At 33.9% G+C, this 25,788-nt stretch overlaps 1 protein-coding gene across 10 annotated transcripts in view; it reads left to right on the forward strand.

Moving 5' to 3' along the window:
- The window catches only part of KTN1 (kinectin 1), a 120,714-nt gene that overhangs the window by 75,557 nt on the left and 19,369 nt on the right, over positions 1 to 25,788 (forward strand). For 6 of the 10 annotated variants that reach the window (XM_079699009.1, XM_079699015.1, XM_079699012.1 and 3 more), the window contains 20 exons: positions 178 to 246; positions 762 to 799; positions 943 to 1,024; positions 1,855 to 1,923; positions 8,409 to 8,443; positions 8,860 to 8,950; positions 9,642 to 9,710; positions 10,327 to 10,364; positions 11,043 to 11,133; positions 11,283 to 11,351; positions 12,452 to 12,489; positions 13,049 to 13,139; positions 13,216 to 13,284; positions 13,742 to 13,779; positions 15,091 to 15,181; positions 17,291 to 17,359; positions 18,437 to 18,474; positions 20,183 to 20,273; positions 22,286 to 22,372; positions 25,592 to 25,681. In XM_079699009.1, the coding sequence (XP_079555135.1) occupies positions 178 to 246; positions 762 to 799; positions 943 to 1,024; positions 1,855 to 1,923; positions 8,409 to 8,443; positions 8,860 to 8,950; positions 9,642 to 9,710; positions 10,327 to 10,364; positions 11,043 to 11,133; positions 11,283 to 11,351; positions 12,452 to 12,489; positions 13,049 to 13,139; positions 13,216 to 13,284; positions 13,742 to 13,779; positions 15,091 to 15,181; positions 17,291 to 17,359; positions 18,437 to 18,474; positions 20,183 to 20,273; positions 22,286 to 22,372; positions 25,592 to 25,681 (1,353 nt within the window). The remainder of the gene's footprint in view (positions 1 to 177; positions 247 to 761; positions 800 to 942; positions 1,025 to 1,854; positions 1,924 to 8,408; positions 8,444 to 8,859; positions 8,951 to 9,641; positions 9,711 to 10,326; positions 10,365 to 11,042; positions 11,134 to 11,282; positions 11,352 to 12,451; positions 12,490 to 13,048; positions 13,140 to 13,215; positions 13,285 to 13,741; positions 13,780 to 15,090; positions 15,182 to 17,290; positions 17,360 to 18,436; positions 18,475 to 20,182; positions 20,274 to 22,285; positions 22,373 to 25,591; positions 25,682 to 25,788) is intronic. The other 4 variants (XM_079699013.1, XM_079699016.1, XM_079699017.1 and 1 more) reach the window with 2 other exon arrangements.

The following is a 25,788-nucleotide window of genomic DNA, read 5'->3' on the forward strand; positions in this document are numbered from 1 at the left end:
CATGATATTTATTATTCATAATAATTTGGGAAACATGTTAAATAACAGAAGTTGATGGTTTTCTTTCTGACTTAAGAAATTGTAATTTGAGACCTTTGCTTAGGTAGAAGAGATACATTACAAAACTTCAAATTTAATATTAAATGCTTCTAATACTATTTTTCCTTCTTGTTCTAGGATATACAGAATATGAATTTCTTATTAAAAGCTGAAGTGCAAAAATTACAGGCCCTGGCAAATGAACAGGTAGATCTTTATTGCTTTTAAGCATTTACCTTAGAATTACAGTTTGTTTTCACTTCATTGGTGGTATTGCAAGCCTTAGTTTACTTATGTAGATAGTAAACATAATGGTTACTTGTGTTTGGCTGCATGGTGTGTTGTTAAAACCCTCTTCTATTTGACCATGGCTCTCACAACTCACCTAAGTGTTACTATATTCATGTTGAAATTAATGTTTGATCCTAGAAATTGATCACTTTGAGTTATCAGAGAACTCAGTTATAACACTTATGATGTGCTGATTTGTTTTAGCCTTCTGCCATTTAATCAGAAAAGGATATACCTTTTACTAGGATAAAAGTTGAACAGTGAGAAGTACAAAATACTGGACAGCAAAAAATATTACTATAATGTATGCTGTTGATTTAACTATTTACTCTAAATATATGAAAATATAACTTTAATATGTAAAAATAAGTAAAAGAATAGGTTTGAGTGCTTCCTGAGAAATGATACAATTCTCATCTCATTTCTAACAGGCTGCTGCTGCACATGAACTGGAGAAGATGCAAAAAAGGTGATTAAAGTATTGCTGTACATGGGCCATTCATACATTTATATTCAAGTGTAATTGCAGAAGACATTGCTGCTTATAGCTGATAGTTGTGCACATAATTTATGTAAGCTTTCTGTATATATGAAGTATTTTTTTTCTCATAGTATTCACGTTAAGGATGATAAAATAAGATTGCTTGAAGAGCAGCTACAATGTGAAATTTCAAACAAAATGGAAGAATTTAAGGTGTGTAATTAAACTTGTCAACTCAGCTTTCTTTGAACAACCTTGCGTAATTTTCAGTTGAAGTGAATGTAGAAATACTACTTTTTTATATGTGATCACTCTGAAACAGTGTTTCTATAGTTTATTTGGGGACTTACACGAACAATTTTATCGTAGACTTTTTGCTTTGATTATTTTGACTTACCTGTTTTTATAGTAGACTTTTGATACTTGTTTTGCCCGAACCTTTTCTTTACAGTTTTCATTTGGTAGTTTGAGATGGTTTTATTTGCCTCCATTGTTGGTGTAGTGCTAGTTTCTGGTCATGGCCAAACAGCTTGAGTATTATTGTAAAGCATTCTGATTGCCAGGGTACATCTCTGCATGCAGTAAGATTTGTTTTTTTTTTTTTTTTAATTTTAATTTTTTTTTTTTTTTTTTGCTTAATAAGAATCCTGTAAGTACTCACTTATGAAAGCAGGGTTTCCCAGAATTCATTGGCAGAAACGATTAAACTCTTTGAAATACACATGTAAGGGTTCTAAGCACAGTGTTAACACTGTTTGGGATAAACCACATGACTGAATTAGAGGGGCTCAGTTGAAACAACTTTTTATAGATCATTGTATATGTACATTATACTATTACTGTATTCCTGTTCTCTGGAAACATGTTCATTGAAACTGAAAAATGAAGCCTCATGAGATTTGCATTCTTAGGTCAGTACATAATTCACCTGTCACTTTATAAGTACTTAACAGTAATATGGCTTTGATTTTTTTAAAAACATTCAGATGGTTGCTTTGTTACCTTTTCTTAATAAAACAGTAAATTGAGATTCTTTGTTTTAGATTCTAAATGACCAAAACAAAGCATTACAATTAGAAGTTCAGAAGCTACAGACTCTTGTTTCTGAACAGGTAAGACCTTTCATGAATTATAAGTTAAAAATATCCAATAGATAACAAGATCTGATTCTTCTTAAGTAGTAATCAACTCGTTCATTTTTAGAAATTTTGTTTAAGTGTAGGTATGTCTTTTAATTGCATTTCTAGTCATCTTGTGCTAATCAAGTCTCTAAATTAAGGAAAATTTAATTTCTCTTCCTGAGAAGAAGCTAATGCTATTCATAGCATTTTCCAAAAAAAAAAAAAAAAAGTTAAATAGGATGCATAAAAATAATTTCTTTAAGTCATTTTGATGCATTTGGCTCTCAGGATAATAGTCAGACTTCTGGAGCCTCACTTTTTTCTGTAAAGCAGTGTAGATTCTTAAAAAGAGAATGGGTTTGAAACCTACTACCAGCACTTAAAAGCAGTGATGTTGATCAAATTGTTTAACCTTTCTAAGACCTCTGATTCCAGGTCTTCTACATTGAGATTTTATTTACATTATAAGCTTGTTAGATTTAAATCGGGGAGTTTATGTATAGTTGAGTAGCCTAGTGCTTTGCATATAGCAGACATCTTAAGCCTTAATTCCTTTCCTTTAGAATATTTATTTTTTTCCATTTCGTCTCCACTCTCTATTGCCATCATACTTCTTTCTGTATTTATAGCAAGCCATCAAAACTGTAGCAGCCTGAAAAAGCATGGCTCCATAAACTCGAGCCCCAGGTGATGTCTGTTCTGTGGCTGTTCCTAAGAGTTGCCTTCATACTCTTCTAAATAATTCTTCAAATTCCAGTTTTTAAAAATATTCTAGAAACACTTCATATTATATGACACATTAAAATGAAGGCATGTTTCTCTACTACTGTTAAATTTTGACACATTTTATTAGAAGCTGAAGTGTATGTTATTGCAAATGATATAGCACTTCCTTTAGCAGATGCTTGCTTTCTTTTTTATTTTAAAATTCACATCTGTGCAGGTATTGAATTGGTGTAAGTAGCTGTGCCAAATGTTGTGGAAGTATTTTAGAAGTATTTTGTGAACATCTGTTTACTTTTCAAGAATTAATCCATTATTTGTTTTCCTCCCCCCCAAATATGGTATTTAAGTGCTTTGCATAAACTTTGTATATGCTTTACCCTTTCAAACTAAAGGTAATAGAGGAGAAAATGCTGAATAAATGATGTTTAGTGCGTGGACATGACTTCATGCCAGTGTAATGCTCAAATGATATTTAAGTTTTATTTTTAAATCTTATTCCTATTTCCTTTTGTTGTTACACAGCTTTTAACAGATAAGATATTTCATCAACTGTAAGATTTTTTTTCTCCTCAGTTTATTATCTCTGAAGTCTGCATGTATCTTAGTTTCTGGTTACAGTTTAATTGGAGGCATCTTTAGTTTTTAGTGTATGTAAACATTTTACCAGTTGTGAGATGCAACATTGGTGACTTGGATTAGATAAAATATGATAGATATTTTTTGGCTGTGTTAATTCTTACCCAGAAAAGCAGAATGTAGTCCTTTTTTTGAGTTGGTTATCAGGGATTCTGGAACACCTATTTCAATATATTAAGTTTTAAACTTTCTAAAATTCACTTCATGGGAGGTAAAATAAATGCCTAGAAATTTCTGAATCTACCCTAGAATTCCAGTATTAAAGGTGCTGGTAATTCTTAGTTTTAAACAGAGTACCTGGACCTTTTCTTTTCTCTTTTATTCTATACTAAAAATGATATTCTTCATCATTAGACAAGAGTAAAACCATTAGCCTTAATTTTTTTTTTTTTCCCTTTAAGGTAACATGGTAGCCTAAGAATTGCCTAGTTTCCTCTAGTTTCTTTCTTCCTTGGGGGGGGGGTTGTTGAACTGTATTTTATTTAAAAATTTTTTTTTTATTGAAGTATAGTTGATTTACAATTGTGTTTCTGGTGTACAGTAAAGTGATTTATATATATATATATATATATATATATTCTTTCTCATATTCTTTTCCATTATGGTTTATTACAGGATAGTATAATTCCCTGTGTTACACAACAGGATCTTGTTTTAATTTCTTTCTTATTGAATCAGCCTTCTGTCTACTATAAAGCTTCTGTGTATTTTTAAATATTCTGTTAACATAACTTTTAGCATGAGATGAATTCTTTTTTTATGAAGAATAGTTTTATGAAGACAGTCCACAGAACAGAATTTCATAGCCACATTTTAAATTTTTATTTAAAAGAATTATTTGATAAGAGGGTAAACTCATCTTTTAAGATTTTCTCTTTGGTAATTCTTAGAATTTTTCTCCTTGTTCCGAAAGCTCTTTTTTTTTTTTTTTTTTTTTTAAATAGTCTAGAAAGCATATGACTGTGACGTTATGTTTTTGGTTGTCATTGTGACTTCTCTCTCTGATCTGAGCAAACCAGAGAACCAGCTCTTTGGTTTTTCCCCTGGTCCTTTTTTTTTTTTTTTTTTTTTCGCGGTACGCGGGCCTCTCACTGTTGTGGCCTCTCCCGCTGCGGACAGGCTCTGGACGCGCAGGCCCAGCGGCCGTGGCTCACGGGCCCAGCCGCTCTGCGGCATGCGGAATCCTCCCGGACCCAGGCACGAACCTGCGTCCTCTGCATCGGCAGGCGGACTCTCAACCACTGCGCCACCAGGGAAGCCCTCCTCTGGTCATTTTTATTGCCAATGTTAGTGAAGGAAGAGATAAAGATTAGCATAATTTGAATTCCTTTCATTTCCACCTTTCTTTAACCCCTTCCTACCCAGCGGTCAGAATTCCAAGTGACAGTTGAGAGATGAACAGTTACGTAAAAAAAATTCAGTCTCTTTGCTCCATGGATTTTTATCCTGGAGGAAAAAAATGAGCTTATTGAAGCACAAACCAATAATGGTGCCAAGTTTTTGTTGTTTCTTTAGGTGTAGGAAGCAGAAAGACAGCAAATATCAGGTAAGGTAACCTGTTTATATACTAGAGAAGAGAAGACTCCATTTGGATGTAGGCCTATGGATAGATCATACAAATAAATCAGTTACTAAGATCTCATTTCTTCAGAATAAAATAATGCTTTTTGCGGGGGAAGGTCCTGAGGTGTCTTATTTTTTTTGAGCATCTTGACTTTTTAGCAAAGGAACAGCATGACTTTTTACTAGTAGTTTTTTAAGATTCAAAGATAAAGATTATTAAGTAAAAACTGTAGCAGTAGGAAGTTTTTTTCTTTTGCCCTGCAGCCTGGTTCTGTTTTATTGCAGAATAATTCATTGTTGTATGATATAGTTTTGAAAGTCATCCAGGGAGGAGAAAATTGGATTGGATTAGATTAATAATGTATAAAGGTAAAATATTGGATAGGTAACTAAGTTGGGTCGATTTCATGCAGTTGAACATTCAGTGAGCAATTGACCAAGAGTACTTATTAAACTGTAACCTTGTTAAAGGATGTTGAGTCCATTAAATTTTTACTAATGGAGAGTATGCTAGGTACTGTGCTACAATGCTAAGGCTACAGAGATGAATGAGACTTGGTTCTTGCCCCAAGAATATGGTTTAATGTGGAGATAGGTGTACACTCAGAAAAGTGTGATGAATAAAATTCTTTTTTTGAAAAATTTTTAAACTCTGTGTACAGGTTTAGAGGAAGAGATAATTCTATCTGAAGGAGAGTAAGAGGTGCCACAGAGAGGGGACAGCTAAACCTGATTTTGAAAAATAGCCCAGAATTTGCTGAACAGCTAAGGGGCAATCCAAACTGAGGGGATACAGTGTTAACAAAGTCATGGCAGTGTGGCCAAATTGGCATATTCAGAGCACATTGGCATATTGTGGAAGTGCAAAGTATGAGGTGTTAAGGGGAAGAGAAAGATTTGCTAGGGCCTAATCATGAAGGACTTTGTAGGCTGTGTAAGGACCATGAGCTTGATCTAGAATGTGGTATGCTGCTGAAGGATGTTGAAAGAATGAATCAGCATTTTGTCTAGTATTTTAGCTGGATCGTTCTGGTAACCATGAGGTGTTTGAATTTATGTGGTAGTGAAGTATGCAGTACTAAAGGTGTAATACAACTAAATGATCAAGCTGCATATAACTAGGACTTAATAGTGTTGTCTTTTTAAAAAAATTGAGATACAATTGACATGTTAATTTCAAGTGTGCAACATAATGATTCTATATTTGTGTTACTGTGAAATGATCACAGTAAGTCTAGTTAATGTCTATCACCATACATAGTCACCTACTTTGTATTGTTTTTACGTGAGATGACATGCATCAAAAATAAAGATGGACAGGGCTTCCCTGGTGGCGCAGTGGTTAAGAAACCGCCTGCCAATGCAGGGGACACGGGTTCAAGCCCTGGTCCGGGAAGATCCCACATGTCACGGAGCAACTAAGCCCGTGTGCCACAACTACTGAGCCTGCACTCTAGAGCCCATGAGCTACAACTACTTAGCCCACGTGCCACAACTACTGAAGCCCACGCGCCTAGAGCCCTGCTCTGCAGTAAGAGAAGCCACCGCGGTGAGAAGCCTGCACCCCCAACGAAGAGTAGCCCCCACTCGCCATAGTCAGAGAAAAAGCACGCACGCAGCAATGAAGACCTAACACGGCCAAAATAAATAAATAAATTAAATAAAATAATAAAATTAAAAAATTTATTTAAAAAATAAAAAAATGAAAATAAAGATGGACAAAAGCCATCTTGATGAAAGATTTATAAACTTACTGCATGATTTATTTTTCACAATTTATAAACATGATTTAATGTACTTTTGACAGCTCCTATCTCCTTTCTGATGGTAGGAAAGTTTTTTTTCCCCCATTCGGAAGTTCTCCTGTACCTCTCACAGTATAGTCCTTATGAACTCTAGAGACAGGGAGAAGAATTAGGGTATTGTGATATTTGAGATGAGTAAAGCTGAGGATCTAACCTAAGACACTGAAGAAAAGGGGGTTAATTTTTAGAAATACATTAGAAGTGGAATCTTATGACTTGGATTTGGTAATGGAAAAATTAATAGTATTTGTGAAAAATGGTTGTAATAAAATTGGAGAAAAATTATGAAACTGACAAAATTAGGAGAAAGCAGGTAGGGAATGGGATGGGTAGAAGAGAATGTTGAAGGGAAAAAGACCCCAAACTTGTTTTGTCAGGTTGCTTAGCTGCCTGAAGACCTAGGAATGCTGAGAGGGAAACCTGGCTTCTGGACACATAGTAAATATAACATTGAGGACTTTGTAAACTGTATTGGGGGGACGCTAGAAGGATGGGTGAATGGTTGGGATCAGCTCACGTCATGTTTTAATGTAACAAGGAGAATACATTCTTGTGTTGCTTCTGCACTTTACAATTTTATTTTATTTTTTACTTTTATAAATTTATTTATTTTTGGCTGTGTTGGGTCTTCGTTGCTGCGTGTGGGCTTTTCTCTAGTTGCAGTGAGGTGGGGCTACTCTTCTTTGCGATGTGCGGGCTTCTCATTGCAGCGGCTTCTCTCATTGCAGAGCACAGGCTCTAGGTGCGTGGGCTTCAGTAGTTGTGGCACGCGGGCTCAGTAGTTGTGGCTCGCAGGTTTAGTTGCTCTGTGGCATGTGGGATCTTCCTGGACCAGGGATCGAACCAGTGTCCCCTGCATTGGCAGGTGGATTCTTAACCACTGCGCCACCAGGAAAGTCCCTACAGTCAATTTTAAAACATTCTGTATATTGGCTTAGGTGGTGGTTATGTGAAATCTACATGTTAAAAATTTATTGAATTGTACACAGGATTTGTGCACTTGCCTTACATGTTAGTTTAAAAAAAAAAAAAGGAGGAACAAAGCCTCCTTCTTGGCCTGCAAGGCCTTAGAGCCTTGGAATTTTAGATTTGAAGAATTAATGTAAAGGAGGGGCAAATTCTCTTCTTATCCTTAATATTTCTTTTATAGTAATTAAAAACTTACAAGGGACTAGTTCATTTTTGCCAGCCCGTTTTATACTTCATCTTTTTCTGTGTCTTTTGTGTAGCCTCGTCTTTTCTGTCCTGTGTTTTCTTTTCTTTTTTTATAAATTTATTTATTCTATTTTTTTAAATTTTTGCCTGTGTTGGGTCTTCATTGCTGCGCACAGGCTTTCTCTAGTTGTGGCGAGCGGGGGCTACTCTTTGTTGCGGTGTGCAGGCTTCTCATTGCGGTGGCTTCTCTTGTTGCAGAGCACGGGCTCTAGGCACGTGGGTTCAGTAGTTGTGGCACACAGCCACAGTTAGTTGTTCCACGGCATGTGGGGTCTTCACGGACCAGGGCTCAACCCGTGTCCCCTGCATTGGCAGGAAGATTCTTAACCACTGCACCATCAGGGACGCCCCTGTCTTGTGTTTTCTGAATTCAGTAATTCTTTAACTATTAGCAGTCTTCAAACATGGATCATTTTCCTAAATTTTGGATCTAATTAATACTAATAGAATTCTATTTCTGAAGTAGTTTTACCTCATGCAAACTTGGTAAAATTAATCTTTTTTTTTTCTTTTTTGGTGATTTTATTTTAGCCTAATAAAGATGTTTTGGAACAAATGGAAAGATGGTAAGAGATTAAATTTTTAAAAAATATTTTAATGACTCATTTCTACCATTTGAGATAGCAGAATTATTAACTATATTAATTTAAATTCTTAAACTTCTCTTTGTACTTGATAATGGAAGAGAGTGGTGTACTATTGATTGATTTGGAATTACATTAAGTTTGTGGATGTCATGTGTGGCCATGATTTCTTTGTTTAGGCTAGCGTGTAAGCATGCATTACTTGAATACATTTTAGTTATTGGTAAAGAGGGACTACCCTTGGACCATGACCAAAGATCCTTAGAAACCTTTCTAGAATTGAAAGTTTATAAGGAACAATGGGCATAGGAGTTGATCCATGTAAAATATTTATTTAGAAATCATATCATTTTCTTTGAAAAATAGTTCATACATGTGTTTTAAATTTATAATTTCAGCATTCAAGAAAAAGATGAGAAGTTGAAGACTGTAGAAGAATTACTTGAAACTGGACTTATTCAGGTGGCCACTAAAGAGGAAGAACTGAATGTAAAGAATTTTGTATATTTGTCTTCCTTATGATTATTCAGTGAACATGAAGTGGTTTTACTGTAACGTGTAATATTTTTCCCATACCTTTTAGTTACCCACATTTTATGAATTTATATGATGTCCTTTTTCAATAAATTTAAGATTTTATTATAAATACAAAAATGTGTAGTTACCTATAGCATTCACTGCCTTAATGAAGTAGATATTATTGTTATGGTTTGTAATATATGCTCCCCCACCTCCACCCATGCCCGAATTATAACCAAACAATAACTAGTTACAAGAATAACTAGTGGACTTGATAAGTTCATGAAATAGTATTGGAGGCCATAGAATGGAGAGAATGCAGTTTTATTTTATGATTATCATTAGCCTTAACTAACTTAATTTGGATAGGATTGCTGGAAGAAATAAGGTAAAAGGTGGATTTGATTTTAGGGAGAGAAGTGACTTGACAAGTGGTATACTGTGTGGTTTTCAGGTTGTGGAAACATAAGTAGAAATACTTGTGAGGATAATTGAATTAAAGTCCATTTGGCTAGCTCTGGAAGTGGCAGAATTGTAGACATACAGAGCAACTGAGATTTCTGGGCCTTCAGCGAGGAAAAGAAGCAGCTAGAGAAAAATGAGAAGCTAGCTGTTTTTTCAGAAAATAAAAGTATGTTGTGCTTATGTATCTTTGAAAAAGGCAATAAGAACAGAAAATTCATCTCTGACAAAAGAAGTTCAAGATTTAAAGGCCAAGCAAAATGATCAGGTAATATATTTAGTAGATCCTGCAACCATTCTCATTTAAATGTTGGGCAAACGTGTTATCAAATATAGCAGCAAGCCTTTTTTTGTTCCTCCCTTCTCCAACATGGAATTTGTCAATTATAGTTTAAATCTGTGAATGATTGGTGACTTGATTATCAGTAATAGAAGCTGCAATTTATTAAATGCTTACTTTATGCCAGGCACTGGATAGAGTATTCTAGGTAGGATGTCATTGCTTGTTACTACAGTGATAAAAGGTTTTGAGTATACATATATAAAGTAAGACTCTAAATAATAGTAAAAGAGGTTACCTGAAGTTAGGAAATTTCCTATTTTCTCCTTATCTCGTTAGAATCATTGAGTCAATAATTTTAATATTTATCTATTGGTTTTTCTTTTGACCTACACTTACCATAAGTAGTTTTAAAGCTGCTTACTTTCAAAGTGCTTTTCATTTTCATAATTATGACATTTTTAAAAATCTAGAAAGAATTACTTCCCAGGTTTACTTTTCCCGGGTTTTGGTGTAGTGGAAAATTTAAAGAACCAACATACTTTTCTATTTATGACCCATTTATATTTTGAGCAAATTACCAAGGATACCTTCCTATTTCTAGGTTTCCTTTGCATCTCTGGTTGAAGAACTTAAGAAAGTGTAAGTAATGACATTATTAAACTGGTCTTTTTCTTTTGGTCCAGTTTTATTAGTGCTCATAAATCTTGTTTTATTGTGCAGTTAAGATGGCTAGGAGTTTTCATTGCTGGAATAAGGAGACTTAGCTGTGCTTTCCCAGTGCAGTTGTTAAAAAATCAATTTCCATGATTGACTCCATTTATTAACTTGTGGCATCAAATTGTTAATTTTCTGTTTCTGCACTAGGAACTGTTAACGAACAGGTTATATTGGATAGAGATCACTTCCTTGTATGTGTTGTTTTCTTGAAGTGTCTATAAAGTTTAATGCCATAATTGTATGTAAGTTTTGTCATAGCTTTCAGAGCCCTAGAAACCTATATTGTTGAGAGGAACTCAGTTCTCCCTAGTATTCTATGGGGTACAAATCTTATATTCCCTGTGCACTTTGGAAACATGTCACCAGCTTCTCCTTGCGTGCATAGGCTTCAGCCATCTGGTAGTTACTGCTTAATTCTCATTTAGGAAGAGCTTTAAGTATTTTTTTCCCCTTCTGTCTGCAAAATATGGTTGCTCTTTTACTTAAAATGGGAAGAGTTGATTTGGTGAGCCTATTAATGATTTGATACTATTTTTATATCTTAGTTGGTGAATCTTGATGATTTCTCCCCAAGTTTAATATTGCATTTCTTAATCTAAGGATCCATGAAAAAGATGGAAAGATCAAGTCTGTGGAAGAGCTTCTGGAAGCTGAACTTCTCAAAGTTGCTAATAAGGAGAAAACTATTCAGGTATTGAGAGAGAGAAAACTTATGTTTTGCTTTTTTGTTTATCAACTTTAGTGAATACCATTTAATTTCATGTGTTTGTCTGTACATTGCATTTTATGTCAATTTCTGTGTTTCCATTGTCCAATCTTGTCTGTTTTGTCATTGTCAAGGATTTGAAACAGGAAATAGAGGCTCTAAAAGAAGAAATAGGAAATATCCAGCTTGAAAAGGCTCAACAGGTAAAAATCCCAGAGCCATAGCATGACAGATTCATTAGTGTATGTGTATTAATGAACTATTTGGTTTTTTTCTTGTTACTCAGAAGAAAACTTTTAGTAGTGTGCTGTAAGTATATTGGGTTATGTGCTTTTTATTATTTTTGCCTGATTTGAGAAAAATGTTCTTAATATTTTAATCAACATATCTTTTAACTGTAAAGTTTTTTTTCTGGAAAGTTTTCTATATTAATGTTTCATTTTAGTTTGCCAACTTAAACAAAACACTTTGGTAAACTTGTTTTTTTTAACTGCATGTTCCAAAATATTTTGTTATAGAATATGTATTGCTCAACCTTTGCCTATAGAATAAAGTACAGATTTCACTGGGGGATTTCAGAGGTAGATGTGGTTACTGGAAATAGATGGGTGGTTTTGGTGAATATAATCTGATAAGGTTTGATTGAAAAAAGTGGTGAGATTGCGTGGAAGAGATGATTCATTCATTCATCCAACCAACAGATTCATTCAGCAATATTTATTCAGTTCCTCCTACTTATCAAAGTACTATGTTCGTGGTTGGAGATAATGTGTTGAATGAAATCGGGTATGAGGAAAAGATTAAATTCCTAATATAGACTGAGAGTTCAGGAAGGTCTCCTTCTGAGGAACTGACATCTAACCCAAGATCTGAAGGGACTGAGAAGGCAGTGGGGAATAAAAGGTACTATTGAACTGTGTATGGTAAGAAGAGGAGATTAAAGGACAATATAGAGTACTGTTGAGTAGTTGGCCTTGAAGACTGGGAAGAAAAAGCGCTTTGACAAGGTAGGGAGGTATATGGACAGTTAATATTCTAATTTTCACAATTTAAAAAAGTATCACATTGTTTAGACTTACTCATAACCATATTCCTTGTCTCTTCTACCCCCCCCCCCCCCCATTTAATATTTATTACTCTTACTGTCATTGGAGTCAAGAGAAGGTGAAATCAAGTCATCTCTATTTTGGCTAGGTCTTTGTAATTTGAAGTGTGCACATTTTAAGGTTTACCATAAAGCCTACTAAGGTGAACTGAAAGGATTATGAATTGCTTTTTTTCTGCTTCTTTCTTTATATTTTAGTTATCTATCACTTCTCAAGTTCAAGAACTTCAGAACTTGTAAGTACCATTTGCCTCATTTCCCTTTAATATCTCTCTTCCACAAGTTAAATATAATCATAATGAAAGTTGTAGCTCCTTTTTATTTGATTTCAAGTAATATTTTAAAGAACATCAAATTATGTCTCACAAAGGCCTCAAAGTCTTTAACTTTTCATTAGGATTTAACCTGTAGGTTTTTTGATGGGAATGGGGATAGAGTGGAAGTCTTATTTTTCTGCTTTATAATCTGAATGTGACCTTCAACTGACATGTTGCTCTTTGCCCATTTTAATAGCCACTGTGAAACTGGGTATATATTTCGTACCCAAACTAGTTGTGATAAGCTAAATTTGCTGGTATTGACTTAAGCAGGGTGTTAAGGGGTGGGAGTAGAGTTCCTGCTTAATTTGATATCTCCAAAATCTTACATGCCTTTATACTTAAAATATTTATTTTTTAGTTTATTTAATCAGTTCGGGTTATGAGTACAACCTAAAATACGCTTTTCCAGTCTCCAGTATTTTTACTTTGTTTAGTCATGTAACATTTTCATTGATAGTTCTTAACTTATTGTTAGATTAAAAGGAAAGGAGGAACAGATGAATACCATGAAGACTGTTTTAGAAGAGAAGGAGAAAGACCTAGCCGATAGAGGGAAATGGTTACAGGTGAGAAGTTAAAAACAATAGTAAACACCTTTTTTATACTTGAATATCACTTTTATTTAGACCTATTGTTTTTCAGGATCTTCAAGAAGAAAATGAATCTTTGAAAGCTCACGTTCAGGAGGTAGCACAACATAACTTGCGAGAGGTATAGTATAAACAGATTACCAGCATATTTTCTAAAACATGAGGAATCTTTATTTTACTGTACTAGGAAATAAAGAAGTTAATATGTTCTCTGAGTTTTTTGCCATAAAAATTACTGTTGTATAGTTGTTTTGTTGTGGATAAAATAACTTTTATCCCTGTCAAGTCTACTACTGCCTCATTTGTCAACCTAAGTCTGAAAGAATTTCCTCTCCTTACTTTTTCAGATGGACTCTTTTAAGTCTGTGTTTAATTGGTGTATTAATCTGTAATCCTTTAACAAATGGATATTAACAATTAAATAAAGAAAATCCATTCTTTGTTTTATGAATGGCCCAATCTTAAATTTACCACATATAATTGTGTTTTTATTTTACTGGTGAGTGATTCTATAGATAATATATTGTAGAACCTGATCTTTTTCATGTTATAATTAAAAATGTGAATCTGTTTCTTAGGCATGTTCTGCCTCACGATTTGAAGAACTTGAGATTGTGTAAGTATACTTTTAGCCAGCATTTTAAAGAGGAACTTCTCAATATTTTCTAGACTGTCCTTGAATATTATGATGAGTTTCTTCTAAGTTATTAACTTTCTTTTTAAGTAGGAATTATAGTCCAGGGGCAAATAAGTTAAATCTCTGTTTGGTATAATAAAACAGAGGCCTTTCAAATGCTTTCTGATACCTAGAGATGCATTTTCTGAGATACTCTTTCTGCTAATATAGACTGGTTGGTTTTATTTAAGTTTTCTCTTTCTCTCTTTCTAAATGAAGTATGTAATTATTATAAAGAGAGGTTAAATTTATGTCAAATCAAAATCATTTTTAGTATTTGAAAGAATAACATCTCTGAATTAACCAGAAGATAATCTTAGCCATAATCTTGATAATGAATATTGACTCTTTCTATAAAAGTAACTTGCCTTTGGGGGAAAATAGTATCTGTTGTATCAGTTAATGCTGTGCCGATTAGTAAAAATACTGAATCTGATGAGCATAGGAGGTATCAGTCTTAATAGATGTTATCCTAGAAAATTTTTATCCTATGAAGTCTGTTTTCTTAAACTAAATCAGTCTTCAGTGGTAAGAAAGGTATCTGTACTTCATTGTTTTGGCCTTCTATCAATTACTTTTAAGAGATTTTTCCTTTGATGTAATCTCATCAGTCTTTATTGATGTTTAAGAAGTGGCCCTTTGAAACTGTCTTTAAAAAAGCAAGATATTGAAGATATTTATTAGGTCATTATCTTTATGGAGAAAAAGGAGATGTCTTTATTGGCACTAAGATTGCTCATATGTACAACTAACTGTTTATCTTATGGGCATTATATAACTGTCAAGGTGCTTTTATATCATTTGCTAATAGAAAGCTTAGAGACACGTTTGAGGCCTATTTGTAGTAGGTATATAGATCATTAAAGTATGATTTTAGATTTATTTCTACCTCACATTAAAGAAAATTAATATAATATTTGGGGGGGCATTTTTAGGTTTACAGAAAAAATTGAGAGAGCAGTACAGAGAATTTCTATATACCCTCCTTCCCCATTTTTCTTCTTATTTACATCTTGCATTTGTGTGGTAATTTGTTACAACTGATGAGCCAAATCAATATATTGCTATTAACTGAAGTCCATAGTATCCATTAGTGTTCACGCTTTTTGTACATTCTAGGGGTTTTTGACCAATGTATGATGACATGTATCCATCATTACAGTATTATAAAAAAAAGTTTTACTGTCGTAAAATTCTCCCGTGCTCCACCGATTCACCTAACTAAATATAACGTCTTTGTAAAAATTCTAGGTTGAAAGAAAAGGAAAATGAAATGAAGAGATTAGAAACTGTGCTAAAAGAAAGGGAGAGTGATCTTTCTAGAAAAACAAAGCTGTTACAGGTAAATATGTTTATACTTAAAATTATCATGTGAGTTACTGTCTTTGCATGTTTGAAAACAATGTTAACTACTACAAAAGAAAATTGAATGCAAAATGACATTCCCTCCTACCCAGATACTTGTTCTCATTCCTCAGAGATAACTACTATCAATTATTTATATATCTTTTGAGCAAGCGCCCATGCATAAAATGTGTGTGTGTGTGTGTGTGTGTGTGTGTACTTAATAGTTTTTAAACATACTGTATTTAATCATACACAATTTTGTATTTTGCTCCCCCCACCCAATTAATAATGTTTTTGAGGTCCTTCCACATAAGCACATTTTTATCTTTAACGTTGAATGGCTTCATGGTATTCTTTTGTCTGATTGTATTATCATTTATACAACCAGTCCTGGTTTATGGATACTTAGAGTATTTAGAGTTGTGTTTCCTGTTACAACAGTTCTATGGTGAATATCCTTACACACATATTTTCAATACTTATGCTACTATACTATATCTGTATTTATAATTCCTACACGTGAGATTTTGGGTTTTATGCAGAGGGGTTTTTTCCTTCTTGAAAGTGATAGTTAAAATAGAAAATAGTATCTCTTCATCTTCATGTAGTTAGTATTGAAAGTCCTTACAAAACATTGTTTTGAAGTAATAGGAAATTTTAGATGTCTGCACTGTCTCAGATACTTGTGCTCACATTTCATGCTCCAAGGGTTGGTTCTGTCACATTCCCTTCCCTTTCCAAGTAGGTTCATTGTAAATTTTGTCAGATAATGCTAAATTGTCCTCCAAAGTGTTTTTACTAATTTATACTCTCCAACAGACTAAATTACAACTAAACTAAATTGCACTAAATTAAACAACCAAACTACAACAACTAAATTACACTCTCCAACAGAGAGCCATTTCCTCTTCATCCTCTTCAACACCGATGAAGATGAAAACATTTGATATTATGCTTGAAAGATGGTCAGATTATTGTAATTTGCATTTGATAGAGAAGTTAAGCACTCATCATTTGTATATGAATTGGCCTGTAATTTTGCCTACATTTTCCCCTCTGGGTTGACATTTTCTTACTAATTTATAAGATCCTTTTAACATAGTAAGGGAAGTTAGCCTTCTTGTCATGTGAGGTGATTTATTTTAGTTTTTCTTTTGACTTAATTCCCGCCCCGCTCCGTCCCCCCCACCCCGCTTTGGAAATTCTTATGTACTGAAATGTAAGTAGTTTGCTGAGTTTGAAGTCTTGAAATGAAAGTTATCTCTCACTCTATGATCATAAAAATGTTTTCACGTGTTTTCTTCTAATACTATGTTCATAATTTATCTTTTTTGCTTAGATGTTTTATTCACATGTAATTTATTGGAGTAAGTTATAAGAATAGCATTTCAACCTTAAAAAAATAAAAGACTAGCCACATTATTAAATAATCGATTGTTACTTGACTGCAGTGGCTCTGTCCCCTGCCTGGAACATTTAGCAATATTTGGAGACATTTTTGGTTATCCCAGCTGGCTGAGGGGTGCTACTGCATCCAGTAAATGGAGGCTGTGGATGCTGCTGAACATCTTACAGTATGTGGGTGGCCCCCACAATAAAGAAAATACGGCCCAAAATACCAGTAGGACTTGCCCTACTGATCTGAGGTGTCACCCTGTAGTAAATTCTGACATGTGTTTGGGTCTGTTTCTGGATCCTGTTTTCTTCCATTGAGACATACCCACTCCCAGGCTAGTAGCGAATAATTCTAATTTTATAATTTTTTTTTTTTTTTTTTTTGCGTTACACGGGCATCTCACTGCTGTGGCCTCTCCCGTTGCGGAGCACAGGCTCCGGACGCGCAGGCTCAGCGGCCATGGCCCATGGGCCCAGCCGCTCCGCAGCATGTGGGATCCTCCTGGACCGGGGCACGAACCCGTGTCCCCTGCATCAGCAGGCGGACTGTCAATTATAATGTATTTTAATATAGGGCTTATTAGCTTATTATACCCTTTAAAAATTGTTACTGTTGTAGAATTTGCCTGGTTTGTATGATACATTTTAAAGCTTATATGGAAAATAAAAGCTCTGTCCATGTGTTCATGTTTAATTTTTGTTTAAATAGGAAGTACAAGATGAAAACAAATTGTTTAAATCCCAAATTGAGGAGCTTAAGCAGCAGAACTACCAACAGGTAGGTACTGTTAGACGCCTTGCCTTTTATTTATGTGGCAAAAAATTTTATGACTCATGACCGTAAGTATTACCATTTTGTCTTTTCATTGAGAATAAAGTATGTGTTGTTTTATTTATAAATGTTTATCAAATTTCCTGAAAAACAAAGCAGTTTGCTATGCTATAGCCAAGATAAGATAATCTATAATTTATAAAGTATATACAAATAACATTACTATCTGTATTCCAGCTCTGTTATGTATCTGTGTGTGTATGTTTTCAGATCCTTTAGAATGCCTTTCTTAGCAAGTCAGATAAAATCCTGTAGAGGTCAGCTTAAAAACATGTGTATACCCTACTTCCCCTTTCCGGAAACAAAACATCTATAATTGGAGAGAAACTAAGAAATGTGTAATATTATAAGTAATAGTTTACCACCATTTAAAATACTTTTTCAGAGTATAATTATGCTTGGTAAAAATAAAATGTGTGTTTTTTTTAAAAAAATAATGTTAACCACAATATTCTTTAAATTAATTTATATTATGAATGTATATGGATTAACTCAAAAATATTTTGAAGGACAAAAGAATTAGAGTCCTTGTCGACAAGAAACTTATAGTAGTTTCGTTTGGGAGATTGTAGTCATCAGGAATAAATACCATATGTGAAGCGCTATGTACCTTTACATATTATGTAGAACTAAATTTTTGTTATATGCAAGTTAACTAACTTTTCCTACTTTTCCTTCACTAATGGTATTTTTTTGACTTTTGGAAGCTTAGTGTAGTCAAATATGAATTATGCATTATGAAAATTTAAGGTATTAACTCAGTGCTTTGCACATGATAGGAAATTGATAAATGTTTGTTAAATGAAGAGTTTAAGAATATAGTGACAATGAAGATTTGATTCAGCACTCAGTACATTGTATAAATGTGTACATGTTTTTATTAAAATTACTTTTTGGTGGCATATAGAATATATGATATTTTTACCTTTGGTGTTGTCTCAGTTTATGTCTGAGAACAGATTTAATTTTTTTGAAGTCTTCTAGAAAGCTGTGTTTGAAAATAACATTTAACTGTTTTAATAGGCATCTTCTTTTCCCCCTCATGAAGAACTATTAAAAGTGTAAGTAATAATTCTTATTCACAATTTGGGAAGTGGCAACTGTTTTTATTTACTAAATAGTTCTCAGATAAGCAATTTGATGTAACTGCAAATGCTCCCCTAATTTTTACAGTTCTATTTGGATTTCTTGGACTGTAGGTCATTAGAGCTTAGCTGTGCCTTTGGCTGAGCTAAATGTACCTTTTATGGTATTTGCATTTCTTTGAACATTTTGTTGAGGGTGATAACGGGTGTTTCAGGCATTCAGAAAATATCTAATCACATTTAACTATATTTTGAAGCCTTTAACTGATTTACCTTAAATTATCTCAATTATCCTCCTGATATCATTGTGGAATTGAATGGTGCACATTTTGGTTTAGCTTCTGCATTAGAAAAGCAAATCTTGTAATCTTTATGGTTACTCTCTTTTAAGGAGTTTTTTTTTTTTTTTTAACTGAAACATTTTTATTGTGGGTCTGTATTTTTCTCTAAGAGGCTGCGTTTAAGGTCATTTCAGGTAAGTTGGTATGTTTCAACATGTTAAATGTCAACCACGTGAAGTATATTCAGTGATATATCTGTATGTTCTTCTATCTTGACTTGTTTACACAGTTGGTAGTTTACTAGTTTAGAATTATTTACTATTAATTTGAGTCTTGAGTTTGACTGTATAGAGCAAGGGTCAGCAAACTTTTTTTTATAAATGGCCTGACAGTGAATATTTTAGTCTGTGTGAGCCACGTAGTTTCATATTCTTTTTTTCCCTACAATTCTTTAAAAACATAAAATCAGCTCTTGGGTCAAGGGCCATACAAAACCAGACTGTGGGTCATGCCCTGAACCCTAGTTTGCCAACCCCTTATATCAAGCCTTATTCTTTTTTTTTTTTTTTTTTTTTTGTGGTATGCGGGCCTCTCACTGTTGTGGCCTCTCCCGTTGCGGAGCACAGGCTCCGGATGCGCAGGCTCAGCAGCCATGGCTCACGGGCCCAGCCGCTCCGCGGCATATGGGATCCTCCCAGACCGGGGCACGAACCCGTATCCCCTGCATCGGCAGGCGGACTCTCAACCACTGCGCCACCAGGGAGGCCCAAGCCTTATTCTTACAGAAGAGCGATTTGTACTTTAATTTTCTACCCAGGCCTCCTCTCAGCTATACCAGAATCAAATTGTGACTCTGCCATTTCTTTCTGCATTTCTGGGAAGTAACTAACTCATTTGATAGAACCAGAAAAACATGAATCCCAAGACTGTTTTGAAAATGAAAAGAGAACACCTACCTCACGTTAATATCATGCTTTTATTGTGGGTTAGCACTTAAAGTCATAATTGATTTCATTACCTTCTGGAAAAAAAAATATTTAAGGGAATGTGTCTACATCAGTTTTTACTCCTCTGAAAATAGCTACTTCACTGCCCTAGATAAAAATAGAAGTGACTACAACTACAGCTGTTCATGTATTCATGAAGTGTTTCTTAGGGGATGATTTCTCTTTAGCATAAATGTCAGTATATCATATTGTAAAAATATATTTAAAAGTTTATTTCTGAAAATAGGAATTCATGGATAGGCTTTCTGTGGTAACTGTGGTTAAGCTTAAAGAATTCGCCTATTAGGTTAATGCATTTTTCAAAGCATCATCTACTTGCTGTTTTTATTGTAGTAATAAATAATATGTTCACTGTTTACCTAAAATATTGTTATATATATTCATGTTCTGGTTTAGAATTTCAGAAAGAGAGAAAGAAATAACTGGTCTCCAGAATGAGTTAGCTTCTTTGAAGGATGCTGTTGAACACCAGAGGAAGAAAAACAATGTAAGCAAATTTTTATCAGAATAAAGCTTTTTATTATTATTTCACTGAAATATCATGGTTAAGAATTTTTTAATCAACTTTTACTTTAGATTTCTTAATCTTTGTAGGAAAGTACTGTTTTGTGTGTAGGTTTTATGAGAGAATTATTGGGGAAACCACTTTATTAGAGAGTGGATTTTTTTAATGAATAAATGAAAAGTCCATTTTGTACATGTCTGAATATCATTTTAAATGTTGACGTTAAAATTATTACAGCTACAGATTTTTTTTAAACTATAGTTGACTTTCTGTTACACTTTTATCTGGAAAAATTATTCTTTCAGCTCAGTATCTTAAAATTAAAGGTTTTTGTTCTTATTTTGATTGGGCTAGGCTTTTTGTAAACTGAAAGTAATGCCAGTATTCAAACCTAGTATTTTCAATAATTAACTGTCTTTCAAAGTCTTCTGGCACCTCCCTTTTTAAATTGAGAGGTGTTTCGAATTTTGGTAATTAAGCATATTAGAGGGCTCAAAAACTGTGAATACATTTAGGTTAGAATGGAAGGGATAGTGAAATATTGACAAGTAGTAAATTTAGATGAGTTTCTTAAATTCTCTCTGACCAGAGGATGACACCTTTCAGTAGAATGCAAGCGTTCTTGTTAGATGAGGAATTTTTGCACACAAAAGTATCATTGTTAAGACTTGAGCAAGGTCAGAAGTGTTATTGAAATCTAAGGGGGTATTTTCTAATGAAAGCTAATTTTTCAAAGTTTGCATTAATTTGTTAATTTAACAAGTTGACATGTTCCTGCTCCTCTGAGTTTGTCAAAATTAGGTATGTGAATTGCCCTTTGTGTGTTTGTGTAACATTACTAATAGCATTGCTTGGCCAGAAAACCTAAGCTCAATTTGCCAGTATTACTGTTACCATCTTAACTGTGTTTTATTATCGGGATTCTGAGATAAGGAAGGTATAGTAATGCCAGTCTAATGCCTCAGCAGCAGCAGTAGTGCTGGAGGCACTGAAGTGTGTGAAAAGAGCCAGGACACTGGAGGCCAGCAGACTGCACCGTCAGTCCATTCTAGTTCTGCCCCCTCATTTGCTGTGTACACTTGGTCACATTTATTAACCTACCTGAGCTGTGGTTTTGTCATCTATAAAATGGGAATAAATACCTCTTAGGGTTGTTACGAGGATTAATGAAAATTTATGTGACATGCCAAATACAGTGTTGGGCACATAAGTAAGCATTCAATAGTTGGTGATTATTGGCTTTTTAGTTGTTGTTTTTAATCTGTTTAGATTTCTAAATCTGAAGAAAGGCTGAAATATAGCAGATTGTCCTTATTAGTATTTGCTAATGAAATGCTGTTAAAATAGATCTTTCAGAACTCAGTTTCCAAAGGCCTCTGTTTCTCTTTCTAGCCTCCTCGTTCGCCTTGATCAAGTAGCTCATACAATTCCTGTCAGGTTGCTTTTTGGTATGCACATTTGACCATGCCAAGAAAGATAGAGAAATACAGTGAATTCCTATGTCATTCCTAGGTAGACTTGAAATGTGTTAAATCAATAAAACATATTTAGAGAAAAAAATGTTATGCTGCAGTGGAAAGTCCCATGAGTGATATTGGGTCCTGTTTAAAAATCACACGTAAAGCTTTTTGTAATACTTGTGTATTTGTTCTGTCCTTAATCCTCTAATATTCGATGTACCTGAAATTATATTTGTAATCTTGGTTTCTGTGTTTACTTTTCAGTGCTTTTTCTTCCTTGTTATATGTGCATAGTAATTACTTTAAAGCTGGCATATTTGGTGTGTATACTAAAACATGGGAAGTGGGCATCTTTATTTTCTCATTCAAACTTCTAAACATTGCTTTTTATTTTTTTGCTAATATACATATTTTCCCATTGAAATAATTTTGCAGTAAGCAGCAGTTAAATGCAGTGCAAAATACTGATGAAGCAAAAAGCAAAAATCTTTCAATAATGGATAAACTGAAATCATTCTTTCTAAAAATGATTAGGACCTTCGGGAGAAAAACTGGGAAGCAATGGAAGCATTGGCATCAACTGAAAAAATGCTGCAGGACAAAGTGAACAAGACTTCCAAGGTTGTAATGCTAACTCCTAGAAACAATCCACTGAACAGAGAAAATCTGCAGCTTGTCTTAAAATCAGACTAAAGCATTTAATTTTACTGCAATTTAAATATAAAATCTCCTTATCATCCACATTTATCACCTCTATCATCTCTGCTTTTTTTCATCTACTCCTTGAAGCTTTAATTTTGGGCATGCTGTTTTGTTGTGATTACTTGATTGTTTGAGCTTTGGTGATTACTGCTTTAAGCTGATGAGTCTCAGGAAGCCTATGCTACCCATGTAAGCTCTTGTTAGACAGAGTGTACATGTTGGGTTGATTAAGAGAACTTGGTGAAAACCCTGAGCCAAAAAAAATCTAACTGAATTAACAAACACATTTGAGTACCTAGAATGCACCTGTGATGCACAGTGGACTCTCCTAGGTTCTTTGAGGCACACCAAGATGACTCAGACAAGGTGGAAAATGATAAAAGTCTTCAGAAGTACAAGGACAGGATCAATTCTGGGTGTGTTATTGGGGATGATTCCTTACAAGAGATGGACTTAAAATTAAACTTTAGGTTTTGAAGTATCTGGACAGTAATGATGCACATTTTATGTTTAGTATGGAATATTAATGTAAGGGATAATCCTCTTGACCAGAGTATGTAAAGTGCTCCTGAAACATATATCCCCCTCTGTCTTAAAAACGATTAAGGATATTCTCCCCGAGTTCAAGTTGTTCCATGGATTTAAAGATTTCTAATGAATTGTAATTGAGAAGTTGTTCTTAAAGATTGAGAGAAATAAATGTGCCAGTTCAGTCAAGCACTTTGAAAATTCCTACCAAGAATAAATGTGGAACAGAATTATTGAATTTCATATATGGGTTAAAGTTCATTATGTTATTCAATTCAGCATTCTGTAAGTATTTTGTGTGCTAAGGTAATATGCTGAATTTTAAATGTAAGTCTTAGTGACATTTGAAGGACTTTTTTTTAAGCAGAATAGAATTTTAATAAATTTTTTTATCAATCATGTTTGTGGTTATATTTCCTTTAGTGTAAATGGATTTGTATTTACTTATATACTTATTCATCAGGCCCTAATTTTCACTAAAACCTTAATTTGAGATATCTGGCAGATATTGGGACCAGAGAAATCTAGGCCAGAGAGTAGAAAAATCTAGGCCAGGTAGGACGTTATTGTTTCATTGTCAGTGGTTGCAGTCAGCCCTGTCAGCAGTGGGGGTTCTGTATAGTTTCTGATTGTTTCTATAACTTTGTTTTTCACTGTTAAGAGCTACCTTTTAGCTTTATTTTGTTATTGAGGCTGGTTATCTAGAAAGTGCTAAACTCTTAAAATCATGCCATTCCTACAAGAAGTTATGTGCCACCTGTCATAGGCATTCTTGCATATTATGCCAAAAGAAAGCTAGAATTTGTTTCATCATGTGTTTGGTGGTGAATACAAGAATTTATATTTCAGAACTAATCACCTAGTGCATGATGGCTTCTCGCATGGCTGATGATCTACAGAGCATAGACTTTATGCTCCTTCTCTATTTTAATGGAATTTAGACAGTCCTCAGATAGCATAGGTATAAAATGATGTTGATTGACCCCTGACTACAGGTTGTGCTGTAAGGAGTAAATGTTCTTGAGGACCTACTATTAATGACAGGTTCACATGAAAGGTACTTCACACGTTACACTTAGGTAAAGATATTAAGGAAATTATAATAATGCAGTTTTCAATATTAAAGTGGAATAGAAATCGTTATCCACAACCAAATTACTATGTCAAATGAAAACTTTTTACCTAAAATTGCTAGTACACCCTTGTGCTTCTTAGTTACAAGTTAGACACCTATTTCCTTTAGTTAGATTCTTTTTCCCTTGGGGAATTTTCAAAAAAGTTTCTGTTCCACAGTGTCTCTTTTCCTGATTTTCTTTAGAGATTGCTCTGCCACTTCTGTGGTCAGATGATAAAAATGAACTCTTCATTGTTTCTGAATTAGCAGTTAATCATTTTCCTTAAATGAGTGTACCTTATTTTATGCAGTTAGGTGGATGTATCCCTGAAAAATAGTGGACTTTACTGAGTTATTGAAAATACTCCATTAAAACATCCATTTTAAAAATCCTGCCATTAATCCGAATAAAGTAACAGCTTTTTGTGTGTACAGAATATGATTAATCTCTAGCTTCTTATTGTATAACTTTAGATTTTCATGTTATTAGATTTTCTTAAATTGAAGCGTGTGCATCTTAAATCCATAATAGATTTGAAAGATCGATTTAAATGGTGGGGGAAGATAGGGTTGAGATCTTGCTAGCTTGCTTGCCTTCTTGTCACCTGTTGAACTTCACCAGTGTTTTGAGATGATTTTCTTGGCTTGGTTTAGATGTGCATTTTTATATATGTCTTTTTTATTTTTTAATCTTGTAGAGATAGTTTGAATATTCGATTTTTATTTTTTCGTGTGATCAAGTCATTACCCTAATTTTGACAAACAATGCTTTTGAGTTAATAATTGATACCCATTAGACTTGGATTTAAAATCACCAAATCTAGACATGCATTTGTGATACTTATCTTTAAATTTAACAGCTGACAGAGTCCATACACACATGCCAGAGTTAGTCTTCTTGACGGCATTGGTGAAGTAGTACACCATCAATTTTTCCTCTTTCTCTTTACTCTTTTTCCCATATGTACACCTGTCAAATTTTGGTGGTTCTTTTTTTCCCCCCCTTTGTTTAGCATAAATAGCTTTACCTGACCTTGAAACTGGAAGTATCAAAGTTGCCATTTTATTAATTCCATGGTCCATCAGTGATGCATTTTTTTGGAAAGAGATTTGCCAGCCTAATAAGCCTCAGTTATGTCACCCAGATGCATTTTTTTTGCATGTAGTTTGTTTTAGCTGTAGGAAGTATTTTTTGTGTTTTTGTTTGTTTGTTTTTTGAATTGTTCCTGGAGGGGTATCACTTGATGGCAAGGAAAATGTCCATATTGTCAGATATTGCCTTAGTTTGATTAATATAAGACATTGTTACTTAGGGTGCTTTTAAGATTTTTTCTTATGTAAGCATTTTGATATTTCAGAATGGGAACTTTGAACATTTGTCAGTAATAAGAATTTTTAAAATATTAAGTCTTTTTCTTAGAGTTTAAAAGACTGTAGCTTTTTTTTTTTTAATTCTGTAATCTTGTAAGTTTGATTTGGTTCTTCTTCTGCTTTAGGAAAGACAACAGCATGTGGAAGCTGTTGAGTTAGAAGCTAAAGAAGTTCTCAAAAAATTATTTCCAAAGGTGTCTGTACCTTCTAATTTGGTAAGATTAATTTATTATTTTTTAAAACATGATGTCTTTATCATTATTCAAGGAAGTTGTGAATAAGCAGCATTTTCACTCTGCACTTGGTTTTAGGGTGCACTGAT

This window comes from Hyperoodon ampullatus (assembly GCF_949752795.1).
Source record: "Hyperoodon ampullatus genome assembly, chromosome: 3".
Taxonomy (NCBI): domain Eukaryota; kingdom Metazoa; phylum Chordata; class Mammalia; order Artiodactyla; family Ziphiidae; genus Hyperoodon; species Hyperoodon ampullatus.